This window comes from Punica granatum, chromosome 5, assembly GCF_007655135.1.
Source record: "Punica granatum isolate Tunisia-2019 chromosome 5, ASM765513v2, whole genome shotgun sequence".
Classification (NCBI taxonomy): domain Eukaryota; kingdom Viridiplantae; phylum Streptophyta; class Magnoliopsida; order Myrtales; family Lythraceae; genus Punica; species Punica granatum.
Window position 1 is genome coordinate 9,029,403 of NC_045131.1, and position 21,156 is coordinate 9,050,558.

General features: G+C 40.0%; 3 protein-coding genes and 1 long non-coding RNA gene across 4 annotated transcripts; 1 reads left to right on the forward strand and 3 right to left on the reverse strand.

Annotated features, from left to right (window-relative positions):
• Positions 1-663: 663 nt before the first annotated feature.
• LOC116208937 (disease resistance protein RGA2-like) lies at positions 664-3,115 on the reverse strand. The gene is made up of 3 exons (XM_031542513.1): positions 2,569-3,115; positions 934-2,455; positions 664-712 (listed from the first exon to the last, which is right to left on the reverse strand). Exons 1-3 carry the CDS (start codon positions 3,113-3,115, stop codon positions 664-666), a joined length of 2,118 nt encoding a protein of 705 aa, XP_031398373.1.
• Positions 3,116-4,476: 1,361 nt separating this feature from the next.
• LOC116208311 (disease resistance protein RGA2-like) lies at positions 4,477-7,890 on the reverse strand. The gene is made up of 3 exons (XM_031541687.1): positions 7,404-7,890; positions 4,837-7,106; positions 4,477-4,719 (listed from the first exon to the last, which is right to left on the reverse strand). The coding sequence occupies exons 1-2, from the start codon at positions 7,704-7,706 to the stop codon at positions 4,851-4,853; spliced, it is 2,559 nt and encodes an 852-aa protein (XP_031397547.1). The 5' UTR covers positions 7,707-7,890; the 3' UTR covers positions 4,477-4,719; positions 4,837-4,850.
• A 3,522-nt stretch (positions 7,891-11,412) lies between these two features.
• On the reverse strand, positions 11,413-12,350 carry LOC116206731. The gene is made up of 2 exons (XR_004156781.1): positions 12,216-12,350; positions 11,413-12,043 (listed from the first exon to the last, which is right to left on the reverse strand). It is a non-coding gene; the product is annotated as an uncharacterized LOC116206731 (long non-coding RNA).
• Positions 12,351-12,589: 239 nt separating this feature from the next.
• Positions 12,590-20,810, forward strand: LOC116206730 (insulin-degrading enzyme-like 1, peroxisomal). Its single transcript, XM_031539523.1, has 26 exons — positions 12,590-13,042; positions 13,146-13,221; positions 13,706-13,773; positions 14,065-14,156; positions 14,270-14,343; positions 14,458-14,501; positions 14,785-14,836; positions 14,957-15,079; positions 15,199-15,311; positions 15,445-15,607; positions 15,779-15,871; positions 16,497-16,582; positions 16,817-16,903; positions 17,008-17,111; positions 17,455-17,557; positions 17,706-17,801; positions 17,878-18,067; positions 18,276-18,337; positions 18,526-18,630; positions 18,836-19,037; positions 19,170-19,378; positions 19,582-19,706; positions 19,793-19,844; positions 19,927-20,013; positions 20,083-20,205; positions 20,297-20,810. The coding sequence occupies exons 1-26, from the start codon at positions 12,920-12,922 to the stop codon at positions 20,546-20,548; spliced, it is 2,904 nt and encodes a 967-aa protein (XP_031395383.1). The 5' UTR covers positions 12,590-12,919; the 3' UTR covers positions 20,549-20,810.
• Positions 20,811-21,156: the final 346 nt, after the last annotated feature.

Below are 21,156 nucleotides of genomic sequence, written 5' to 3' on the forward strand. Positions count from 1 at the left end.
TCTTTAGCTTTGGCCACGAACTTCTACGTGAGGGGCTTTAATGGAGGTGGTGGGGGAGCCCACATGAGCTTTTAATATGCTTCCGTGATTTGCTCTGTTTTTCATGTAATTCAACGCTTCAGAGCTTTGCTTATTAGTTTATTAATGGAGGAATTGGCGGGAAGATCTTGCAGGACGGAGGACCCATTGCCGAGAAATCTTCCATGGGGGGCTCACATGCCGTATACGTGAGTGCAATTATGTACAAGCTTGGTACGAATCGTTGACTTTAAATATGGGGACATGTGCAGCAACCAGATTATCGGATTAACAGAAAGTCAACTTCCACAAGAAGAATTTATGTTATTACATAGCAACTCTTTTGTTATCTTAGCTATTGATCCATCATCTTCGAAACAGTAGAGTTACGGAGGAATCATAAGTGATCGGTTTATTGGACAAGCTGCTTTTCCGAGAGCCGCCTGATTGTCTGCTGTGTTAACTGATTGGTGCCTCTGGAAAGGCGGACTCTCTCATCTTTCCCGATGAGTATTTCAATGTCAATAGATGGCCTAATGTATTGTCTTTGGTAATTATCGTGCTGAAAAGTCGGTCGAGACGAGTGTGCTTCTTGAGATTGAAATGTCGAAAACTAGGTTTTGCATTGGCATTGATTTCTGACTTTTATGGACTTTGAGGAAGGAGGTACAAAAGTTTGATAGTGATGTTCACACTGAAACATAAGGAGGACGGATATGGAATGGAACAGCTAACATTTCCAGTAAGCAGATGGATGCATTCCTCGGCGCGAATCCCTTTTGAATGGAAACCCCAGGAAGCTCTAAATGTGCCAAAACCAACTAAATACATTGAAATCCTGAAAATTGAAATGGAATAATCTTATTCTCAGTCGATCGAAGAGAAGGAAGTTTGGAAGACAAGGCAATGATATACCTGTTGGCATGTTCATTTGATCTTCTCATCGTCGATGAGGATCTCGGGAACGTGAGCGATCCGCCTCTCCTGCAAGCTTCACTAAGGCCTCCGCAGTCCTCGATCACCAGTAATCTCAAGGAAGTAAGCAAGGGCATTCCCGCTCGTAGGCGTAACACATGAGGGCAGCCTCGGATCTTCAATGTCTGCAGAGACGAACATCTCGCCAGCCACTCGGGCAAGTACGTGAGATGAGGACAGTCCGTGATGATTATCTTCCGCAGACTGGTTGCAGACCATTCAACCCATTCTGGCAGGCTTATTAGATCGGGCAATTGAAAGAGCACCAACGATCCGATGTTTTTAGTTCGGTCACTTTCTAGTTCGCCATCTCCCAAGGACAGCTTTATACATGGACAGTTGCCGATCCATAGGTCCTCCAATTTTGTTAAATGTCTGATTCCTCTGGGCAAGTACTTCAGCCTCGGGCAGCTTCCAATGAACAACTTCCTGAGGGATTTGAGGGACCCAATGTCTTCGCACAGGGCCTCAAGGTTATCGCAATCTCCAATGAACAGAGCTCGTAGAGAAGTCAAGCTTCCTATCTCGTCCTCGGGCAACACAATCTGTTTCGTGGTTATGTCCAATAACCGGAGATTGACAAGCTTTTTCATGTCTCTAGGCAATTCTTCAAGCCCCAAGCTCTGCAGGTTCCAGAGCTCACAGATTGAACTAGGAAGCCTCCTGATCTTCGAGTTATTACACAGGTGGAGAAACTTCAGATGTCTCAGCTTTCCAACTGAGCTTGGAAGTTCATCAGAGCTTGAATCATGGAGGTACAGAACCCTCAAGTGTTTGAACCTTGAGATGCACTCTTTGAGGAAGGTTTCCCCGGCGGGGCCCTCTTTTTGATAAGGGAACATGACCGTGTGTAACCCTTTCAGCTTGTGCAAGTTCTTGGGAAGCTCATCGGAGAGCAGATTGGGATCAGAAACCGAGAGGTGTCGAGTCCTCTCGTACACGTCTCTGGTGCCTACATTCACCACAGAGGATTCGTTCTGCGCCACCGAGAGGCAGAGTTGGTGTATCAAATCATGCATCCTGAAAGTCAGGACGAGATAACCTTCCACAACATCTTCGAAGAAAGATCTCGACCAAAGCTCTTCCCAGTATTGCTGCCCGATCTCTTCTAGCTCTTGATTGTTCCCGTTGGTTGGTTGAACAAGACCATTGGCAATCCACAGCTGGATCAGCTCCAGATTATTGAATTCATAGTTCTTTGGGAAGATCGAACAGTAAGCAAAGCATTGCTTCAGGTAGGAAGGCATGAGATCGTAGCTTATTCTCAGGGATGGCAAGATGTCGGTTTTCATCTTCCATATCTCGCTGTCCTTAACGCTAACCCAGTTCTGCTCATCCTTCTTGTACAACAAGGTTCCCAAGGTCTTAACAGCCAAAGGATTCCCACTGCACTTCTTCACAATCTCTCTCCCAATCTCGACTAAGACAGTATGGCTTTTCTCGTCTCCCTGCTCAAATGCACCTTCAGAAACAAAGACATTGAGTCCTCGTCCGAAAGCTGCTTCAGGTTGTGCTCAGGCACTGAACCCATGATGATGGAAACCGACCTATTCCTTGAAGTGACGATGATTTTACTTCCCTCGGAGACTCCTTCCAACAACTCCCTTAGCTCAATCCATTTCTTTCGATTCACATTCCAAACATCGTCGAAGACAAATAAACACCTTTTGTTCTCCAACATTTTCCGGAGGTGGACCTGCAACCTCTCCATCTTCCAATCAACATATTTGGTGTCGGGAGGACTCAGATGTTCGATGATGTCCCTGATGATCTTTTCTGGATGGAATTCTACGTCCATATGGGCCCACACCTTGAGCTCGAAATGCTGGTCTACCCTTTCATCCATGAATACCATTTTAGCGAGAGTTGTCTTCCCGATTCCTCCAATTCCCACTATTGGGATAACAGAGATTTTGGTATCGTCAGTCGTGCTCATCAAAAGATCTATGATCCTCTTCTTATCCTCTTTCCTCCCGAAGACACCAGAGACAGATACGAAGGAGTGGGTCTCCCTACGTTGAAATATGGGTCGGACCTCAGGTGTTTTCGTGAGAAAGAACAACTTCTTATCTTCCAAGAGATTATTTAATCTCTCTGTCAGGTCCTTCATTCTACGAGCCATCTTGAAACGGAACGTGATTCGGGTTATACACTTGGCATAGTAGCGTATCTGTTATAGATATTAATGTTTATTCTCAGTAAATATGTTCTAATTTCTGACAAATTACTATGTTATTTTTGCCAAAGTCCTTGATGCATCTTTTTCTTTTGTTTACGCAACTTCTTGCATGGAACAAAACCTGTGCTATGGGATTTATATGGCTGCTCATAAGCAAATCTGATTCTTTGTGGATTGCTTGGGCTAAATCTTATTTTGTGAAAGGTAGAAATTTCTGGATCATTTCTGCACCTTCCTATGCCTGGAGGAGATTGCTAAAGCTTAGGGACAGTACATATATCTCCTCATTCATCATAGAATTGGTGATAGCCAACTAACTTGGTTTTGGTATGACAATTGGTGCCCATTGAATCCTCTTAGGTGCTCAAAGCCAGAGGAGCCTCTGGAAACTGGTTTCGTAGCTCATGACTAAGTAGCTGAGATTATCCGAGGATGTGAATGGAGCTGGAAGCCTTAAAGAAGGGATGAAATGCATATTATCAAAGAAGCTGCTGTTGGTATTTTGTCCGATGAGAATAAAAAGGACAACATACCATGGGTTGCATCTGCAAAAGGAGAGTTCACTATTTCAAGTGCTTGGGAAGCTATTCGACCAAGAGGGCAGCAAGTTAGCTGGGCTAATCTGGTCCGGTTTCATCCAAGTTTATTGCATGCTTCGCTATTGGAAATAGGTTCTCCGCTCTTGACAGGGAAGTAAATTGGCAAACTGGGCTTGACCCTTATTGTGTACTGGGTGGGGGTGCAGAGGAGAGTTGTGATCATCTTTTCTTTGACTGCCCCTTCTCCAAGCAGGCTTGGGAGAAAGTTTTGCAGCTTCTTGATATGGCGGGAGAAGGAAGACACTTGCACTATGAGCTTGAATGGGCCATCAGAAGATTGAAAGGAAGATCTATCCAGGTGATACTTCGAAAATTACGTCGACATGGAATGCTGGAAATGATAGGGTCCATTCATCTACCAAGCCCTCCGCTGAAACAGTTATGGCCCGCACAGAGTCTGCTGTCAAAGGGAGAATTTTGGGGGACCAGAAACTTGAAGAAGAAGATGGCAAAGGTGGAGCATAGGCAGCTGATAGTGAACTGGGGTATACCTCATTAAGAGGTGTTTTTTTCACTTGTTAAATGAACATTCTTTTATTGCTTCAGCCCCTTGAGCTCGTTTTGCGAGCTTCAGGTTGCCTAATGTATTTGTACTGAGTTATTAATAAAATGAGGACCATGCATTGATTAAAAGAAAAAAAAAGTGTTGTTTTTACATCCATGGAGAGCACAGCTGGAAAGGAAATCATAGGTTAATGATTGGAGTTTCAGAAGCTTTAAGCTTTTATTTCACACTAACACACATGAAGTACAAAGAATACACACACTTGCATCAATCCTTTATTCTCAATCGCACAAACCATTCTTTTCGCAGCACACTTGCAATAGTTGGAATCAATTGGGACATTTATACAGTCAAATATGAACTGCCGCCCGAGGCCTCGAGCATAGGCAGAGATACGCATTGCTCTTCTTGAAGCTCTTCCAAGTGGAAACCCATGTTGAAAGCTGTAACATATCAGAACGAGGTCGAACCATAAGATGTAATTGCTGGAAGGCAAGGTTAAAGTTTGAATTATCGCTTAGGATTTGAAAATTAAGGAAGAGAGTACGAAAGATTATTACCCCGGTTAAGGAGTTCATTTAGTCCTTTCTCCATCAATGTGGATCTCGGGAACGTGTGTAATTCTCGGCCAATCCTCTCCACCTCTCCTGCATGCACTGCTTAGTTCGCCGGATTCCTCGATCGTCAGTAGTTTCAAGGAAGCGAGCAATGGGAACCCCTCTTGTGGACGAGATACTTGAGGGCAGCCTGCTATCTTCAACTTCTGCAATGATGAACATCTCTGCAGCCACTCGGGAAAGTACCTGAAGTTCGGGCAGTCTTCAATAACTAACCTCCGTAGTGTGGTTGCAGAACCTTCAAGCCATTTGGGCAAACTCACCAATTTGGGTAATCGAAAGAGTACTAATGACCGGAGCTTCAACCTGATGTTCGAAGTCTGGTTTCCTTCTTCGTCGGACAGCTTTAGATTCTCACAGTTGCCGATCCACAGGTTTTCCAACTTCTCTATATCTCTGATTCCCCTGGGTAAGTCCTTCAACCTCGGGCAGCTTCCAACAAAGAACTTCTTGAGGGATGTGAGGGAGCAAATGTCTTCGCATAGGGCCTCGAGGTTATCACAGTCTCCAATGAATAGAGCTCGGAGAGAAGTCAAGCTTCCTATCCCATTCTCAGGCAAGACAACCTGTTTTGTGGTTATGTCCAGGAACCGAAGATTGATCATTCTTTTCATATCCACAGGCAACTCTTCAAGCGCCTCGCACTTTGCAAGTCCTAAACTCTGCAGGTTCTGAAGCTCACATACCGAATTAGGAAGCCTCTTGATTTTCGGGTTTCCGCACAGGTGGAGAAACCTCAAATGCCTCAGCTTTCCAACTGAACTTGGGAGTCCTTCAAAGGTCGAATCATGTAGGTGGAGAACCCTTAAATGCTTGAACGTCGATATGCAATTACTGAGGAAGGTTTCACCTGTCGGGCCTTCCTTCTTGACTGGGAACATGACTGTGTGTAACCCTCTCAACTTGCTCAGGTTCTTGGGAAGCTCATCAGATAGCAGATTAGGATCGGCGAGTGAGAGGTGTCGAATCCTCTCATACACATCTCCGGTGCCTACATTGACCACGGAGGATTCGTTCTCTGCCACCGAGAGGCACAGCTGGTGTATCAAGTCATGCATCCTGAAAGTCAGGAAGAGATAATCTTCCACAACATCTTCGAAGAAAGATCTTGACCACAGCTCTTCCCAATATTGCTGCCCAATCTCTTCGAGTTCTTGATTGCTCCCACTGGATGGTTGAATAAGACCATTTGCAATCCATAGCTGAATCAGCTCCAGATTATTGAACTCATAGTTCTTTGGGAAGATCGAACAGTAGGCAAAGCATTGCTTCAGGTGGAGAGGCATGAGATCATAGCTTATCCTTAGAGATGGCAAGATGTCAGTTTCCATCTTCCATATCTCGCTGTCCCGAACATGAACCCAATTCCGCTCGTCATTCTTGGAGTATAGTAAGCTTCCCAAGGTTTTTACTGCCAAAGGATTGCCGGCACACTTCTTCACTATCTCTTTCCCGATCTCTACGAGGGCAGGATGGCTTTTCTCTTCTCCCTGCTCAAAAGCGCACTTCATGAACAAAGATATCGAATCCTCATCTGAGAGTGGCTTTAAGTCGTACTCAGGCACTGTCCTCATAACAGCGGCAACTGATTTATTGCGTGAAGTGACTATGATTTTACTTCCCTTGGAGACTCCTTCTAACAAGTCCCTTAGCTCGGTCCATTCCTGTCGGCTCACATTCCACACATCATCCAAGATGAATAGACACCTTTTGTTCTCCAACATGCCCCGGAGGTGGCTTTGCAGCTGCTCCATCTTCCAGTGGTCACATCTGGTATCAGGAGGGCTCAAAGATTGGACAATGTCCGTAAGGATTACCCGGAGATCAAACTCTACTTGCATTGAGACCCACACCTTGATCTCGAAGAGCTGGTCCACCCTTTCATCAATGAACACCATTTTAGCGAGAGTTGTCTTCCCGACACCTCCGATCCCTACTATTGGGACAACTGAGATTTTGGTGTTTTCACTTGGGCTCATCAAAAGCTCTATGATTCTCTTCTTATCATCCTTCCTCCCAAAGACGCCTGAGACCGATACAAAGGAATGGGTCTCCCTTCGGTTGACTATACTTCTGTCCTCAGGCGTGCTCGAGAGAGGGAACAGGTTCTTTTCCTCCAACAGATCATCGAGTGTCTTAGTGAGGTCTTTTATCTTATGCCCCATCTTGTAACGGAATTTCAATTTGGCGAGACATGATACGTAGTATCGTACCTATCATAAAATAACAGAACGATCCTATCAACTAAGTTGCTTTGATGTTCAGAAGCATGATTATGATCGTCTATCAGGTTTGTTATGTTACTTGTGTAATTCTATCTAAGCTCGCTCGTTTTATCTCATTTCTTGGCCCGTTAACAGCCGAGCCAGTTGGCAATTGAGCAGCCACACCACATACCAGATCAACTCCTGGATATGGATATCTCTCTCGGCCACTTGCCCTCTCGAGAGCTAGTGGCCATGGTGGTGTCACTGTCCGTTTAATCTGCAGTTAAGAGTAATGTTTAGTACCTTTATTCTGAAGCTTCTATGTTCCAGCGTGGCCTGCCTCTTAAGAGCTTCAGCTTCAAACTCATCCAGCACGTCCTCGGCGTCATGGCAGAACTGCCGGAGCTTCTTGAGCCAGGTACGAATCTCGAGTTCCTTTCTCTGCTTCTGCTCTGCATCCAAGATCTTTGCTCTATTGATCTCCAGCTTTTGCTTGAGCTTCTCGAGATCGTCCTTGACGTCCCAGGTCAGCATAATTTCCTCATATGCCGCAGATGCAAGCATCCCTAGGACGCCTTGGACTGCCCCTGTGACAAGCTCCCCCATGGCAGGATCGAGTTAGGAGATGTCTAGGCTGGTTTTTGGTGATGGCTAGCCATGGAAGTTTGAATAAGAGCTAACTTTCAATTTGGCGAAGATATAGCCAAACTGATCTACCTGAGAAGTAAGGAACTGCAGCATTATTATTCTTCATTGGCCTGTCTTTATTATATTCCTTTCTTGCTTCCATAATAGTCCCAGGAAGCGAGTAAAGTACGGAGGACATAATAAAATCTTTTGCGTAGGAATAACGTGTGCATAGCATGACTAAATTCTTCTATTGTTAAGAAAAATAAAAAGTTGTCTAAAGGGAAAAAGAAAAAGAAAATAATATTGATCAGGAGCTGCAGTTCGGCAGATATTCTTGAATTTTTTGGACAGATCGGTGTTTTTTCTTCGCATAACCTCATACATCAATCTGTTTGTTCAGGTAGGACGGCATGAGATCATAGCTTATTCTTAGAGATGGCCAAAAAGTCGGTCTCTCCATTTTCCATATATCCGCTGTCCCCAACAATAGCCCAATCCCGCTCATAATTCTTCGAGTACAATAAGGTTCGTAAGGTCTTAATTGCCGAAGGATTCTCACTGCACTTCTTCACAATTTCTTTCCCGATCTCAACAGGACAGGGTAGTGTTTCTCATCTTCTGGCTCGAACGCATACATTAGATACCAAGACATTGACTCCTCCTCCGGGAGCTGATCTAGGTTGTCCGCAGGCACGGAACCCCATGATGGAGGCGATCCATCTATACCTCGAAGTGACTATGATCTTTACTTCCCTCAGAGAGACCTTCCCAACAACTCCCTCAGCTCAATCCCATTTCTTTCTGCTCATGTCCCATGCATTGTCGAAGACGAATAAATAATAATTTCTCTAACGGTTCTTTCAGGATGTAAATCTATGCCCATTTTGATCCACACACTATGAATACCATTTTGCCGAGAATTATCTTCCCAATACCTCCAATTCCCAGTATCGGGATAACGGAGATTTTAGTATTTTTGGTGGAGCTCATCAAAAGAGCTACGATCTTCTTCTTGGCCTCTTCCCTCCGTTGGACTATAGGCCTGCTCCTGATTAGGTACATAATCTATATATAAGCAAGATACAATGTGGGTCCGGCCAGATGACCTCAAAATGCTCCGTTTTCTGAATAGAATTTTCTCGATTTTTTGAGTTTTTAAAATTTTAAATTATCTTTCATTGTGAAATTAGCAACAAAATCTTATTAAATCATTTTCGTTATAATATTCCATTTAAAAAAGACCGAAAATATTATAAAATCTTTTGGATACTATGGAGATCTCTAATTGAAGGCAATATGAATATACTAAATCGAATTTTCTAGGTTTTTATAATTTTATTTTCGGAACTAATTTTTGTAAAAAATATTTTTTAAATATATCTCATCATAAAATCCAATTTTTTAGAAAAGACCGAAAATATCATAAATCATTTTGGATACTACGGTGATGTCCAATTGAAGGCAATATGAATCTTCTAAATGGAATATTTAGGTATTTATATTTATATTTTTAAAATTATTTTTTATAAAAAATATTTTTTAAAGATATCTCATCATAAAATCTTATTTCTTGATTTGGTTAATTTTTATAATATATATAATAACATAATATGTTTGAAATAAATGATAGGATTTTATAATATTTTTATAGATATTATTTAATAATCTTAAACTTTAATATAAAATTAACATTTCATCACTTCAATATTAACATCAAAATAAGTTTATATTATCATATATTTTTTAAAATGAAATTTTCTAGATTTTTATTTATTTATTTGTATTTCCGAAATTATTTTTAATAAAAAATATTTTTTAAAGATATCTTATCATAAATTTTGATTTCTTGATTTATTCAATTTTTATCATTTATATAAAATAATGTATTTGAAATAAATGAGAAGATTTTATTATATGTATATATGTTATTTAATAATCTTGAATTTTTAAAATAAAAACTAATATTTCATCACATCAATATTAACACGAAAATAAGTATATATTAGTATATAGATGTATACATAATATAAATATATTACTATATGGTTATGTGGACAACCTTTAGTTTATACAAAAAAAGTATATATAAATTATATATTTTTCTAAATATCTATTTTTAAAAAATAGATTAGATAATATTTTATAGATATATGAGTTATATGTTCTTTTCAAATAACAAAACAAATTTGTTCATCAAAAAACGAAAACAAATCAAATTATATTTTATCTAGATTGTATATAATAATTATAAATAAAGAATTATCATACATACACGTATGTTCCTATTCAGCTGTCAAACAATACGTTTACAACTACACACAAACTCTCGAGACGTATGTCTATCCTATATACAAGTGAGTTAATTAAATTTATGTTCTTATCTTTTCTCTCATTTTCATCGTAATTTTTCATTTTTTTTATTTTTATCTAATTTTTTTCTTTTTTTCTCACATTATTTCTCAAGATTGGTGATGTGTTTCATTTTTGGAATGGATACCCCTATATGCAAGCTCTTAGAAAGTAAGTTCGTCTACCACTAAATGTGAATGTTACTTGTTTGTTTTATTATGTTTGTTTCACTTTTGATTCTAAAATGAATTTTTCTTTTTAATTTTTAATTATAACTTCTTTTCAGCTCGGTGTACTATCTTGTGAGACAAATGGGCTCCACGACTAGTAATTAATAATTATACAATTCATAATTATGTACCTAATTAGGACAATAGCCTCAAGTTTCCATTTGATCTTCTCAAGATTATTTCTTATGCACAAAGCTAGTACAATTTTAGCATAGGCTGTGAAGAGAAGCATCGCTAGAACACTTCGGATTGCTCTTGAGACGAATTCGGCCATGGCTATGGGGATTAGTGAGGAGCTAGCTTTCAGTGTGATGAAGATAAATCCAAACCAATTTACCTAAAAAGTAAGGAACCAAACTCCATTCCAAATATTAATGTATATATTTAAGTGAGATTATAATTATGGTTAGATAAAAGTATGCGTAAGAATTTATTATTAAATATAAGAAAAAGATAAAAAAAAGTAATGATTATGTTGTTGAATTGAGGAATGATGGAGTAGAGTGGGGAAATTTATTATTAAAAATTTGATTTTAATAATGATTAGAAAAATATATATGTGAAATTTTATCATTAAATATAAGAAAAAGACAAAATAGTAATAATTATATTGTTGAATTTGAAAAAAAAAATAGAGCAAAGTGGCGCGAAGTGAAATTTTAATGGAGTTAAACTCCATTACCAAACGAATATCTTAGTCTATGTTCATTACAATATTCTTTCCCTTTTTTGATGAATCTTTTTTTCCCCCCCTCTTGCGATAATACAATGTTCTTTACTTGCTTTCACAGTATTCTCTGGAAACGGGTAAAGTAGGGAGTTTGGCTAAGAGAACCTAAAATAATAATTTTTAAAATAAGTTGCAGCAATAGGTAGAAGAAAATAATATACTTCAGGAGCTGCAGTTTGTTAAGTTGTTGGGGAAAATGAATGATATGACGGTAAAACATGAGAACCTTTCTGCCAGTTCCGTGCATTTTCTTTGAATAAATGATTATTTAGATTTGCTCATTTCGTATTCCAGTCGGGTGTTTTTGGATTAACAAAAGATTACAATGACGTAAACTTTTTCATCAATGTTGTTGTTTTCCGATAGGTCACAGTTTGAACAACAGCAACATTGATCTGTCTTCGGTGCAGTGCTTACCCTTTTAACTGTATAGTAAGTCGATGGCTGACTGAATAGGAAAATAAATGGAGCAGGTTTCAAGAACTAAGACGGATCATTTTATGAAATGACAAAGAAATTTCAAGACGGATCATTTCCGAGGCCTCGAACACGGGAGAAGCAATGTCCAGGGGCAAAACCCCAAGCTCTGCAGGTTCTATAGAGCTCGCAGTCTGAACTAGGAAGCCTCCCGATAATCGATTGGAGTGACTGCACTGGTGAAGAAATTTCAGATGCCTCGGCTTCCAACTCGGCCTTTTGGCTTGTGCAAAACAGACTCTCTTTCCTTTTTTCCTCAACATGCTTCAAAGGTGGATCTGCAGTTCCACCATCTTCCGATGGTCACATTAGGTGTTTGGAGGGCATCAAAGATTCAACAACGTCCGTTAGGATGTTTTTGATTCTGGAAATCTACTTGCGTTTAAACTCACACCTGGAGCTCGAAGTACTGGTCCAAATTTTTCGTCGAGGAATACAACTGTAGTAAGAGTTGTCTTCGATGCCCCCGATCCTCACTACTGAGATAACTTCAGGGTCCGTGTTTTCACTTGGGCTCATCAAAATCTCTACCTCAATCAAATTACCGACATAAAAAATGATATATGAATTGAAAATGAACTGTAACCGAAAATGGACATTGATTTGTTTTTCATTTGGAACGGCATGCCGAATTTCCGTGGTTAGCCTCTATCTTCATTCATATGTCTAAGTACATTCCGAATAAACTTTAGGCAGTACCTTCAGTCTGAAACTTCCGTGGTCCCCCGCCTGCTTCCGGAGAGCTTCGACCTCAAACTCGTCCAGCACGCCCTAGGCATCGTGGCAGAGCTGCTGAAGCGTCACAACCTAGACCCGGATCCAATGAATCTTCACCCCACCTCTGCTCAGCGCGCAAGAGCTCCGTGTTCAATGCTATTTAGCCCGCGCCTGAGCTTCTCGCAAGCATCCCTAGGACTCCTTGGACAGCTGTAGAGTCAGAACTGGGCACGGGAGGGATTCCGGTACCGAATATTCGCGCGAGGTGATCATGGGCCCCGGAAGTTTGGCTGACGAGAATTATCCAATAATGATAAGAGAGGAAATAAGGCATGATTATTTTCTGGCAACAGTCATGCGCCATGCCCGACCCGACGAGCTATCCTTCTTACGTATATGCACAATCCGACAATTTTGGGCCCAAAACACACGGCTTTGATTGCAGCCCCTGACTCTGTGAGAGCAAGCAGAGGTCAGAGTCAACCCACAGATAGACGCCATTGCTGCTTCTGCAGTTTCTCAAAACTCTCCCCCTTCCGATTTTTGTATCAGACAATTCTTGAACCCGACACGACCCCACGCTTGCACACATCGAGAAAGGCGACGACTGAATTCGCCCGACCCACCAAAGATTCTTGTTCTCTCTGAATCTCGGTCTCACGATTCCTGCTGAATCGGAGGAGCAAATGGCGGTGGGCGAGGAAGAGGTGGAGATAGTGACGGCCCGCACGGACAAGAGGCAGTACCGGAGGGTCGTGCTCAAGAACTCCCTCGAGGTCCTCCTCATCAGCGATCCTGACACTGACAAGGTCCCCTCTTGATAGAATTGTTCCCATCAATCTGTTTCCCTTTTCAATTCCCACTTTTTCGATGTAACTCAGCTTTGTGATTCTTGATTTTCTGCTTCCACAGTGTGCTGCGTCAATGGCTGTTAGCGTCGGGTCCTTCTCGGACCCCGAGGGGCTCGAGGGCCTCGCCCATTTCCTCGGTAAGTAAATGTTGAGACCGGTGCTGAATTTGTGAAATTCAGGGCAATGGACAAAATACAAATTAGATATTGGATTCATGATTTCGCCGGGATACTGGCTTTATTGGGGTTGATGCTTTCATTATTGAACTGTAGAGAATGGGAGCCGATTGAGGTCAGATTATGGAATCAGTGGAAACGAAACTATGACAGGCTTTTATAGAGAGAGTTGGCTTTTTTTTGCATCCTTTGGCTTGATTTTTGTGATATCGTATAAAGTTATAGTATGGGGAAGTTTTTGAATTGCTTCTCATGAAATGGAAACTCTGTGTATCTCTGACGAGTAAGTTGTGGCTGTGGAAGTTCTGTTTCTAGTTGGAAAAATAGCTCAACAGCTGTAACATGTTTCCAAAGAGGCAGCCGTGTCCTCATCCCTTAAGAGTTGAATTTCTGTTTTTGTCCTTGCTTTGCAGAACTAAATCTGATATTTTGTATGTTGTTGTAGAGCACATGCTGTTCTATGCCAGTGAGAAATACCCTTTGGAGGATAGTTATTCAAAATTCATCACAGAGGTATTGTCCCAGTGTTTTCCGAAACTTTCATATTTCGCGACTTCCGATGACTTTCTCTGGATAAGTTCTTCAGTTTCTTGTACTGCCATATGGACACAATCCCTTATGTCCTCTCCCATACTTCATTCTATAGACATGAAGTTGCTTTGGTAGGAAATTTAGCCCAGATTTCCTTGTTTGAATATTCTTAACTGCATCCTCTCACCACACTACTTGTTTTACTTCCTTGCGTACTGCTGTTTGTATAATATCATGATGTTTCCTGCTGCAATTTCTTTTATTGTGATGTAGCATGGAGGCAGTACAAATGCTTTTACAGCATCTGAGCACACGAATTATTACTTTGATGTGAATGTTGATAGTTTTGAAGAAGCATTGGACCGGTTAGTTGGTTTAACTTTTGTCTTCTTTTTCTTCTTTTTCTTCTTTTCTTTATTTCACTAGTAGCTTTGCTGGACCTAAGCTGTATTCTTATTTCTGCCCCCTTGTGAATCAGATTTGCTCAGTTCTTCATCAAACCATTGATGTCTGCTGATGCCACAATGAGGGAGATTAAGGCCGTCGATTCTGGTCAGGATACTTGTAATTTGCAGCTCTTATCGTTGTACTTCCACTCTTTGGTTTTGTCTTTCTCCTATAGACAAAGTGAAATGGAGGCTCATCCTCGGATGTTCTTTCATGCAGAGAATCAGAAAAACTTATTATCTGATGCTTGGAGAATGAACCAGGTGAGACCAAAACACCGATCAGTGGATCTGTTGCATTGTCAAGTTTTAAATTTTTTACTTCGAATGTGACAATAACAAGAATTCCTTGTCATATTAATCATCCATTACTTTGAAATATGAGTAATCGTGAGAGAAGCTAATTTTGTTAATAACTAAAAATCGACAAAGTCTACAGTATGAAGTTTGAGGTTTCATAAACTAAGCCTTTTCAGCATTTTAAGTCATCCAACTAATATGAAGATTTAGCAATGCTTCTTCTCACGGTACTTTTCAAACTATGCAGCTGCAGAAGCATTTAAGTGAGAAAAGTCATCCCTATCATAAGTTCGGTACAGGTCAGTAATTATTTTTAAGTTGGGTTCCAAGTAGCACTGAAGTCAACTCTATCTTAAATAATTAGAGTTTACCCCATCAAGATTGTTCTTTAACACACCATATATGTGTCATGAGTATAGGAAACTGGGACACCCTGGGAGTTCGACCCGGAGCACGAGGTCTGGATACGAGAGATGAGCTCATTAAATTTTATAAAGAGCACTATTCGGCCAACCTCATGCATTTGGTTGTATATTCAAAAGGTTTGTTTATCGTGAATAGATATTTATTTCTAACAGAACTGCACATGATAGGCAGCATTGAGTTGTTTTGACTCCGATGTGGGTGAATGTATAAGATCTAAATTCTTTGATTTTCACAGAAAACCTTGATAAAATCGAATCTATGGTAGAGGAAAAATTCTGCGACATTCGAAACACAGACAAGGATTGCTTACATATTACTGGGCAGCCTTGCACATCAGAGCATCTACAGGTTTGCTTGTCCTTATGTTTTTTTCTTTTCCCCATTTTTTTGTCAAGTGCAACATTCATCTGTTTCAGGTCCTAATTTAATAATAAAAGTTCAGACATTCATTTTCACCCTTGTATGATTTCCACCTGTTTAGATTCTCGTAAAAACTGTCCCAATAAAACAAGGTCACAAGCTGCGTGTGACATGGCCTATAACTCCAGAAATCCGTCACTATAAGGAGGGGCCGAGCAGGTATCTTGGTCATCTTATTGGTCATGAAGGAGAAGGATCATTGTTCTACGTCTTGAAAACATTGGGTCGGTCATCCTAATCCTTGGCATGCTTTACAATCTTCCAATCCCTCTCCCCCCTCCAAAAATTATCCAGATTAGGAGGCTTTTAAATTATGTTCAGTATTTCATGATTCAACTGGTGATATTGTATTAGCCAAAATAAAAAAAAAATGGTGATATTGGAAAATAATGCAGGGTGGGCTACGAGTTTGTCTGCTGGTGAAGTTGACTGGAGTTTGGAGTTTGCTTTTTTTAAAGTGGTAATCGATCTTACTGATGCTGGTCATGGTTAGTTTCTGCATATTCTTCATTCTCTTCCCACCTCATTTATGTTACTTTTTTGTAGAATCTCTCTTTTTTTCCTTTTTTTTTTTGTGTGTGTGGGTGGGGGGTTGGGTTCCTGTTGTGGTTGGCCCTCTAATTATGTGTCCCATAATCTTGTGAAAAAATCTAAAAATTGATGCTTGATGAGATAACAATTTTCTTGTACCAATGCTTTACAGATTTCTTCTTATCACGGTGAATACAGCATGGCATATCAGGCGAATCTAGTCTTATGATGCCTATCAGATTAAATCTATTTTAGCATTCTCATTTCCCCTTGTGTGATGCCTTGTTTTGGCTCTTTTTGTCCTTTCCCTACAAAAAATTGGTTTTTATGAGTTAACCAGTTATTACTAAATTTAAATAGGCATATCGAATTGGAGATCTTATATCGCAAAAAAAAAAAATGTAGTGTCTCGTAGAAAGCTGCTGCTTAAAAGCTATGGCACCTGTTGTCTATAAAGATTAGGTACAGGATGATGCAATTCATTGTCTTGGGATTTATAGGTTGCAGGTTTTGTTATTCTCTCTTTATGTCCTCTTGTTTTTTCTTACTATCTTTCATTGTTTACAAATATCTTATCTGCAGAGCATATGAAAGATATCATTGGACTGCTATTCAAGTATATTTCCCTCTTGCAAGAGTCTGGTGTTTGCAAGTGGATATTTGATGAGGTATGCATATGTGGGGAAGACATTTACTCACATTCTATCTTCTCTGATGCAATTTTGAGGACATTTTTTTTTTGTGCTTAATCACGGTGATTTACATCATAGTCAAAATTAGAATAGCATGTTCCCTTAGCATATAGTTATTTGGTATCTAGGTTTTCACATGTTTAATGTCATAATCCTTCTTGCTTATGTTTTTGGTCTTGAAAGATTCTGAGTGTTTCTATGTTCATGAAGCTTTCAGCTGTCTGTGAGACAAAGTTTCATTATCAGGACAAAATTGCTCCATTCGACTTTGTGGTCAATATTTCTTCAAACATGCAGGTACCTTCAACATGCGATTAATCAACCTTGTAATAACAACCCAATCCTATTTGTAAATTACTCATTTTAACGGCAAGAAATTGGTCATATTAATTGACTTTCAGGTATACCCTCCCAAAGATTGGATAGTTGGATCATCCTTGCCTTGCAGGTTCAACTCCGACACTATCCAGATGGTACTTGATGCCCTTTCTCCTCAAAATGTCAGGTGAGTCCACTTACTTCCTGAAAGAGAAAAAATGGCATAGCAGTTTCTGGGCAATGAAGGTAGAAGTATTCTGACTGAGTGAATGAACAGAGTCAGCTGCTCTATTTTCTAATTTTGCCAATCTACTAAGCCCGTTTCGATAAAAAAAAAAAATTGTATTGAGCATGAGAGTTCCTGATGGTTGTTAAAGAATTTTCTCAGCCATCTTTTTTTGTTTGTTAATGATATGCCAGAGTATGCATCTGTAATATTTTTCTCCACCCTTTTTGAGTAGTTTCATTGTCCCTTGGAGCATGATTATGTTTCTGTCTCCTTTTTGATGTAAAACTCTTTTATCTGACAGGATCTTCTGCGAATCTAAGAATTTTGAAGGATCAACAGATATGGTCGAACCATGGTACGGAACCGCATATTCTGTCGAGAAAATCACCAAGTCAACAATTCAGGTACAGTTTTAAATCCCTATTCATGATTATAATGTGCATAAATATCAAAAGCTGATCTCATGTAATTAGGTAGTTTTCGCCCTTACTACTGATGAAGTGATCAAAATGGATAATGTATGGGCCTTTGTGGTTTCTTAATTGATTGCAGGAGTGGATGCAATCAACCTCAAATGAGAACTTGCATCTGCCTATACCTAATATATTTGTCCCTACTGATTTCTCGCTAAAAAATGCAGAAGAGAAGGCAAGTTGATTCCTTAATTTTCTATTTTAGTTCAATTAATCTTTTCATATGCAATACTAACATTTTCCTAAAGCAGGTCATATACCCAGTTCTGCTACGACAGTCAATCTACTCAAAGATATGGTTCAAACCTGATACAACATTCTCGACACCCAAGGCATATGTTAAAATAGATTTCAGTTGTCCCCTTACTAGCAGCTCCCCTGAGGCCGAAGTCTTGACTGATATATTCACGCGGCTGTTGATGGATTACTTGAATGAATATGGTAAGATTTTCAAACGAAGAGAAGAACAGCAGCATCCTAGCGAACAGAAAAGTTCTATTCTTGGAATTTGATTTTAGGTTTTTAAAAGGAAATCCTTTTTTGATACCTCCTGAAAATTCGCACTTCTCACCAATCGTCCCTTGGTTTGCGTAGAATTGGTTTGTCATTTTACTTCTATAATGGTATAGGACTGATTATATTATCTCAGCTTACTATGCGCAGGTTGCTGGCTTATATTACGGCGTGAACCATACTGACACTGGATTTCAGGTACTTGATTAAGAGGATTCTTTTAATATCATATTGAAAGGGTGCCTCAAACCTACTTGGGGCTTATACTTAGTGAAACAGTGCAGTCTTCGTTCATGAAACATGTTGTTATGGCCCTTGTGAGTAGAGGATGCTTCATGCTGTTCATAAATATACTCTGCAATGACATGTGATTCATATTTCCTCAGGTGACAGTGTTGGGTTATAATCACAAGTTGAGGATCTTACTGGAAACTGTGTTGGAAAAAATCGCAACATTTAAAGTGAGACTGGATCGATTTTCTGTAATCAAGGTAATTTTGTCTTCATAATTTCAGTTTTTCTTTTTACTTTCGTTTGCATCTCCTTATTTCTTTTTAGGTTGATGGAATGACATTTATTCATGTACTAGTAGAGTAGAGGATTGGTAGTTACAAAAAGTAGCAGAAGACTGTTAATTTATTTGTCTGAGAAATTATTCATATGATACCATTTCATTAAAATTATTTGTGTTATCAGGAAATGGTGACTAAGGAGTATCAGAATTTGAAGTTTCAACAGCCGTATCAGCAGGCCATGTACTATTGCTCGCTAATTCTTCAGGATGGCACTTGGCCGTGGTTGGAACAGCTCGAAGTTCTTCCTCAGGTTAAGGCCGAAGACCTTTCCAACTTCTTCCCCATCATGCTCTCGAGAGCCTTTCTGGAATGCTACATAGCAGGTCTTTTCTGTCTTTTTTTCCATATTGGCATCTTTTGAGTATTCATTTTGGAGGAGCTACCGGTTATGATGGACTTTACCACCTTTCTGGATTTAAACATATTTGATTGCCTTTTATACCCCATTATTTCAGGTAATATTGACCGTGTTGAAGCAGAATCGATGGTTCAGCATATGGAAAATGTATTCTTTCAGGGTGCAAACCCAATATCCCGGCCCATATTCCCCTCCCAGCACTTGACCAACAGGGTCGTTAAACTCGAGAAGGGTACATCTTATTTCTACCCAGCACAAGGCTTAAACCCGAGTGATGAGAATTCTGCACTGGTCCATTATATCCAGGTAATTTTATCTGCTAATCTTCAGAAAATTCTAGTTGGACAAAGAATTTTGCCACATCTGGAAATTAATGAGGAGCTGTTATAATTTCTCTTTTGTTAGATTCTGTAATTTCATTTCCTATTTTCCGCACAAGTTTCCTGATCTACGTCATGCATATGAGTGATATCTTTATACAGGTTTTAACTTGTTCTTTCAATGATCAGGTTCATCGAGACGATTTCTTGATGAATGTTAAGCTTCAGTTGTTTGCTCTTATTGCCAAGCAACCTGCCTTTCACCAGCTTAGATCTGTTGAGCAGCTCGGTTACATTACTATTCTTATGCAGAGGTATTAATTCCAACTGGAAGCCGCACTCCAATTGTATATCCAAATTTATTTCGTGAATTCCTTCTTAATTTATCTACACATTTTAGGAGCGATTCCGGTATTCGTGGACTGCAGTTCATCATTCAATCAACAGTCAAGGTGCATTGTCTATGCTTCCGTTTTGATTCTTTTCTCACTCTTAGTCACTCATTTCTTTATTGATTCGATCTGATCTTATCAGGGTCCTGGGCAAATTGATTTGAGAGCTGAAGCATTCCTGAAAATGTTCGAGACTAAACTTTCAGAGATGACAAGTGAAGATTTTAAGGTGGGTCCATGATTTTGTGCATAGAAATCCTCCCCATCATTGGCTAATGCTCGAGTGTTCCTTTTGCAGAGCAATGTCAATGCATTGATTGATATGAAACTTGAGAAACACAAGAATTTGAGGGAGGAGTCGCAATTTCACTGGAGAGAAATTTCCGATGGGACCCTGAAATTTGATCGGAGGGAATCTGAGGTATGGACCTCTTTCTATTTGGACAAAACCAGTAATCTTCACCTGGTTCTTGGTTATTAACTACTACCGTTGCCCAAATTCCATTTGACAGGTTGCAGCATTAAGGCAGTTAACGCAGAAAGAGTTGTTGGACTTCTTTAACGAATACGTGAGGGTCGGAGCACCGAGGAAGAAAACTCTATCTGTCCAAGTTTATGGGAGCTTGCACTCTTCCGAGCACGATCAAGATAAGAATCAACCTGTTCGGCCTTCGTCAGTTGAGATCGGTGATATATTCAGCTTCCGAAGATCTCGGCCTCTTTATGGATCATTCAAAGGAGGATATGGTCAGATGAAGTTGTAATTCTTGTAAAAGAAAGTATATGAGGTTCACGAAAGGGAACCATTGACGGTTCTTTCCAGTTCGGTCCTCTTTGACGTATGCGTCACACGAACCTCATGTCCTTTAATCATCTCAATGTATTGCGGACATTCACTTCCTTTGTACGAAATTCAGTTGGGGTTGTCATTAGTTGTTGTCAGGGTTCATCGTGGCCCGACAACAGAGCTTGTGTAGCTCTTTGGCTTTGTGCTGAATGCACAAGAAAAGAAAATTTGCGCCACCATCACTATGTGTCGAGCCTTGATCGCACAGTAAGAAATTGATTTAGGTTTACTGCGCCTGAAGGACCCAAAATAAACCCCCCTGGAAAAATAATTCTGCTAGAACAAGAACCACCGAAAAGTAGTACATTCAAGGAGGGAATCACCCGAATTTCGGAATGACATTCGTGGAGAGTCTGTGATGAGGTTGTACGATAAGCCGGAAATGAACCAGGTGGACCGATGAGCAGCTGAACATCAGAACTACCATTTGTAACCAATGTTATCTTAAGTTTCCCCTGGTATGAACACTACATCAAACCTTATATACTTCTCCAGATAAGCCAATGCCAATATGAACATCAGGCA

What these genes read in the sequence shown, in the direction of transcription:
- LOC116208311 (XM_031541687.1), bottom strand. Translation starts at nt 7,706, where the DNA reads ATGGGGGAGCTTGTCACAGGGGCAGTCCAAGGCGTCCTAGGGATGCTT. An exon ending in ATAGAAGCTTCAGAATAAAG is followed by an intron (nt 7,107 to 7,403) that starts GTACTAAACATT and finishes ATTTTATGATAG; the next exon opens with GTACGATACTACGTATCATG.
- LOC116208937 (XM_031542513.1), bottom strand. Translation starts at nt 3,115, where the DNA reads ATGGCTCGTAGAATGAAGGACCTGACAGAGAGATTAAATAATCTCTTG. An exon ending in GGAAGGAGTCTCCGAGGGAA is followed by an intron (nt 2,456 to 2,568) that starts GTAAAATCATCG and finishes TTGTTTCTGAAG; the next exon opens with GTGCATTTGAGCAGGGAGAC. An exon ending in TCAAATGAACATGCCAACAG is followed by an intron (nt 713 to 933) that starts GTATATCATTGC and finishes CTTATGTTTCAG; the next exon opens with TGTGAACATCACTATCAAAC.
- LOC116206730 (XM_031539523.1), top strand. Translation starts at nt 12,920, where the DNA reads ATGGCGGTGGGCGAGGAAGAGGTGGAGATAGTGACGGCCCGCACGGAC. An exon ending in GCGATCCTGACACTGACAAG is followed by an intron (nt 13,043 to 13,145) that starts GTCCCCTCTTGA and finishes CTGCTTCCACAG; the next exon opens with TGTGCTGCGTCAATGGCTGT. An exon ending in TGACAAGTGAAGATTTTAAG is followed by an intron (nt 20,014 to 20,082) that starts GTGGGTCCATGA and finishes TTCCTTTTGCAG; the next exon opens with AGCAATGTCAATGCATTGAT.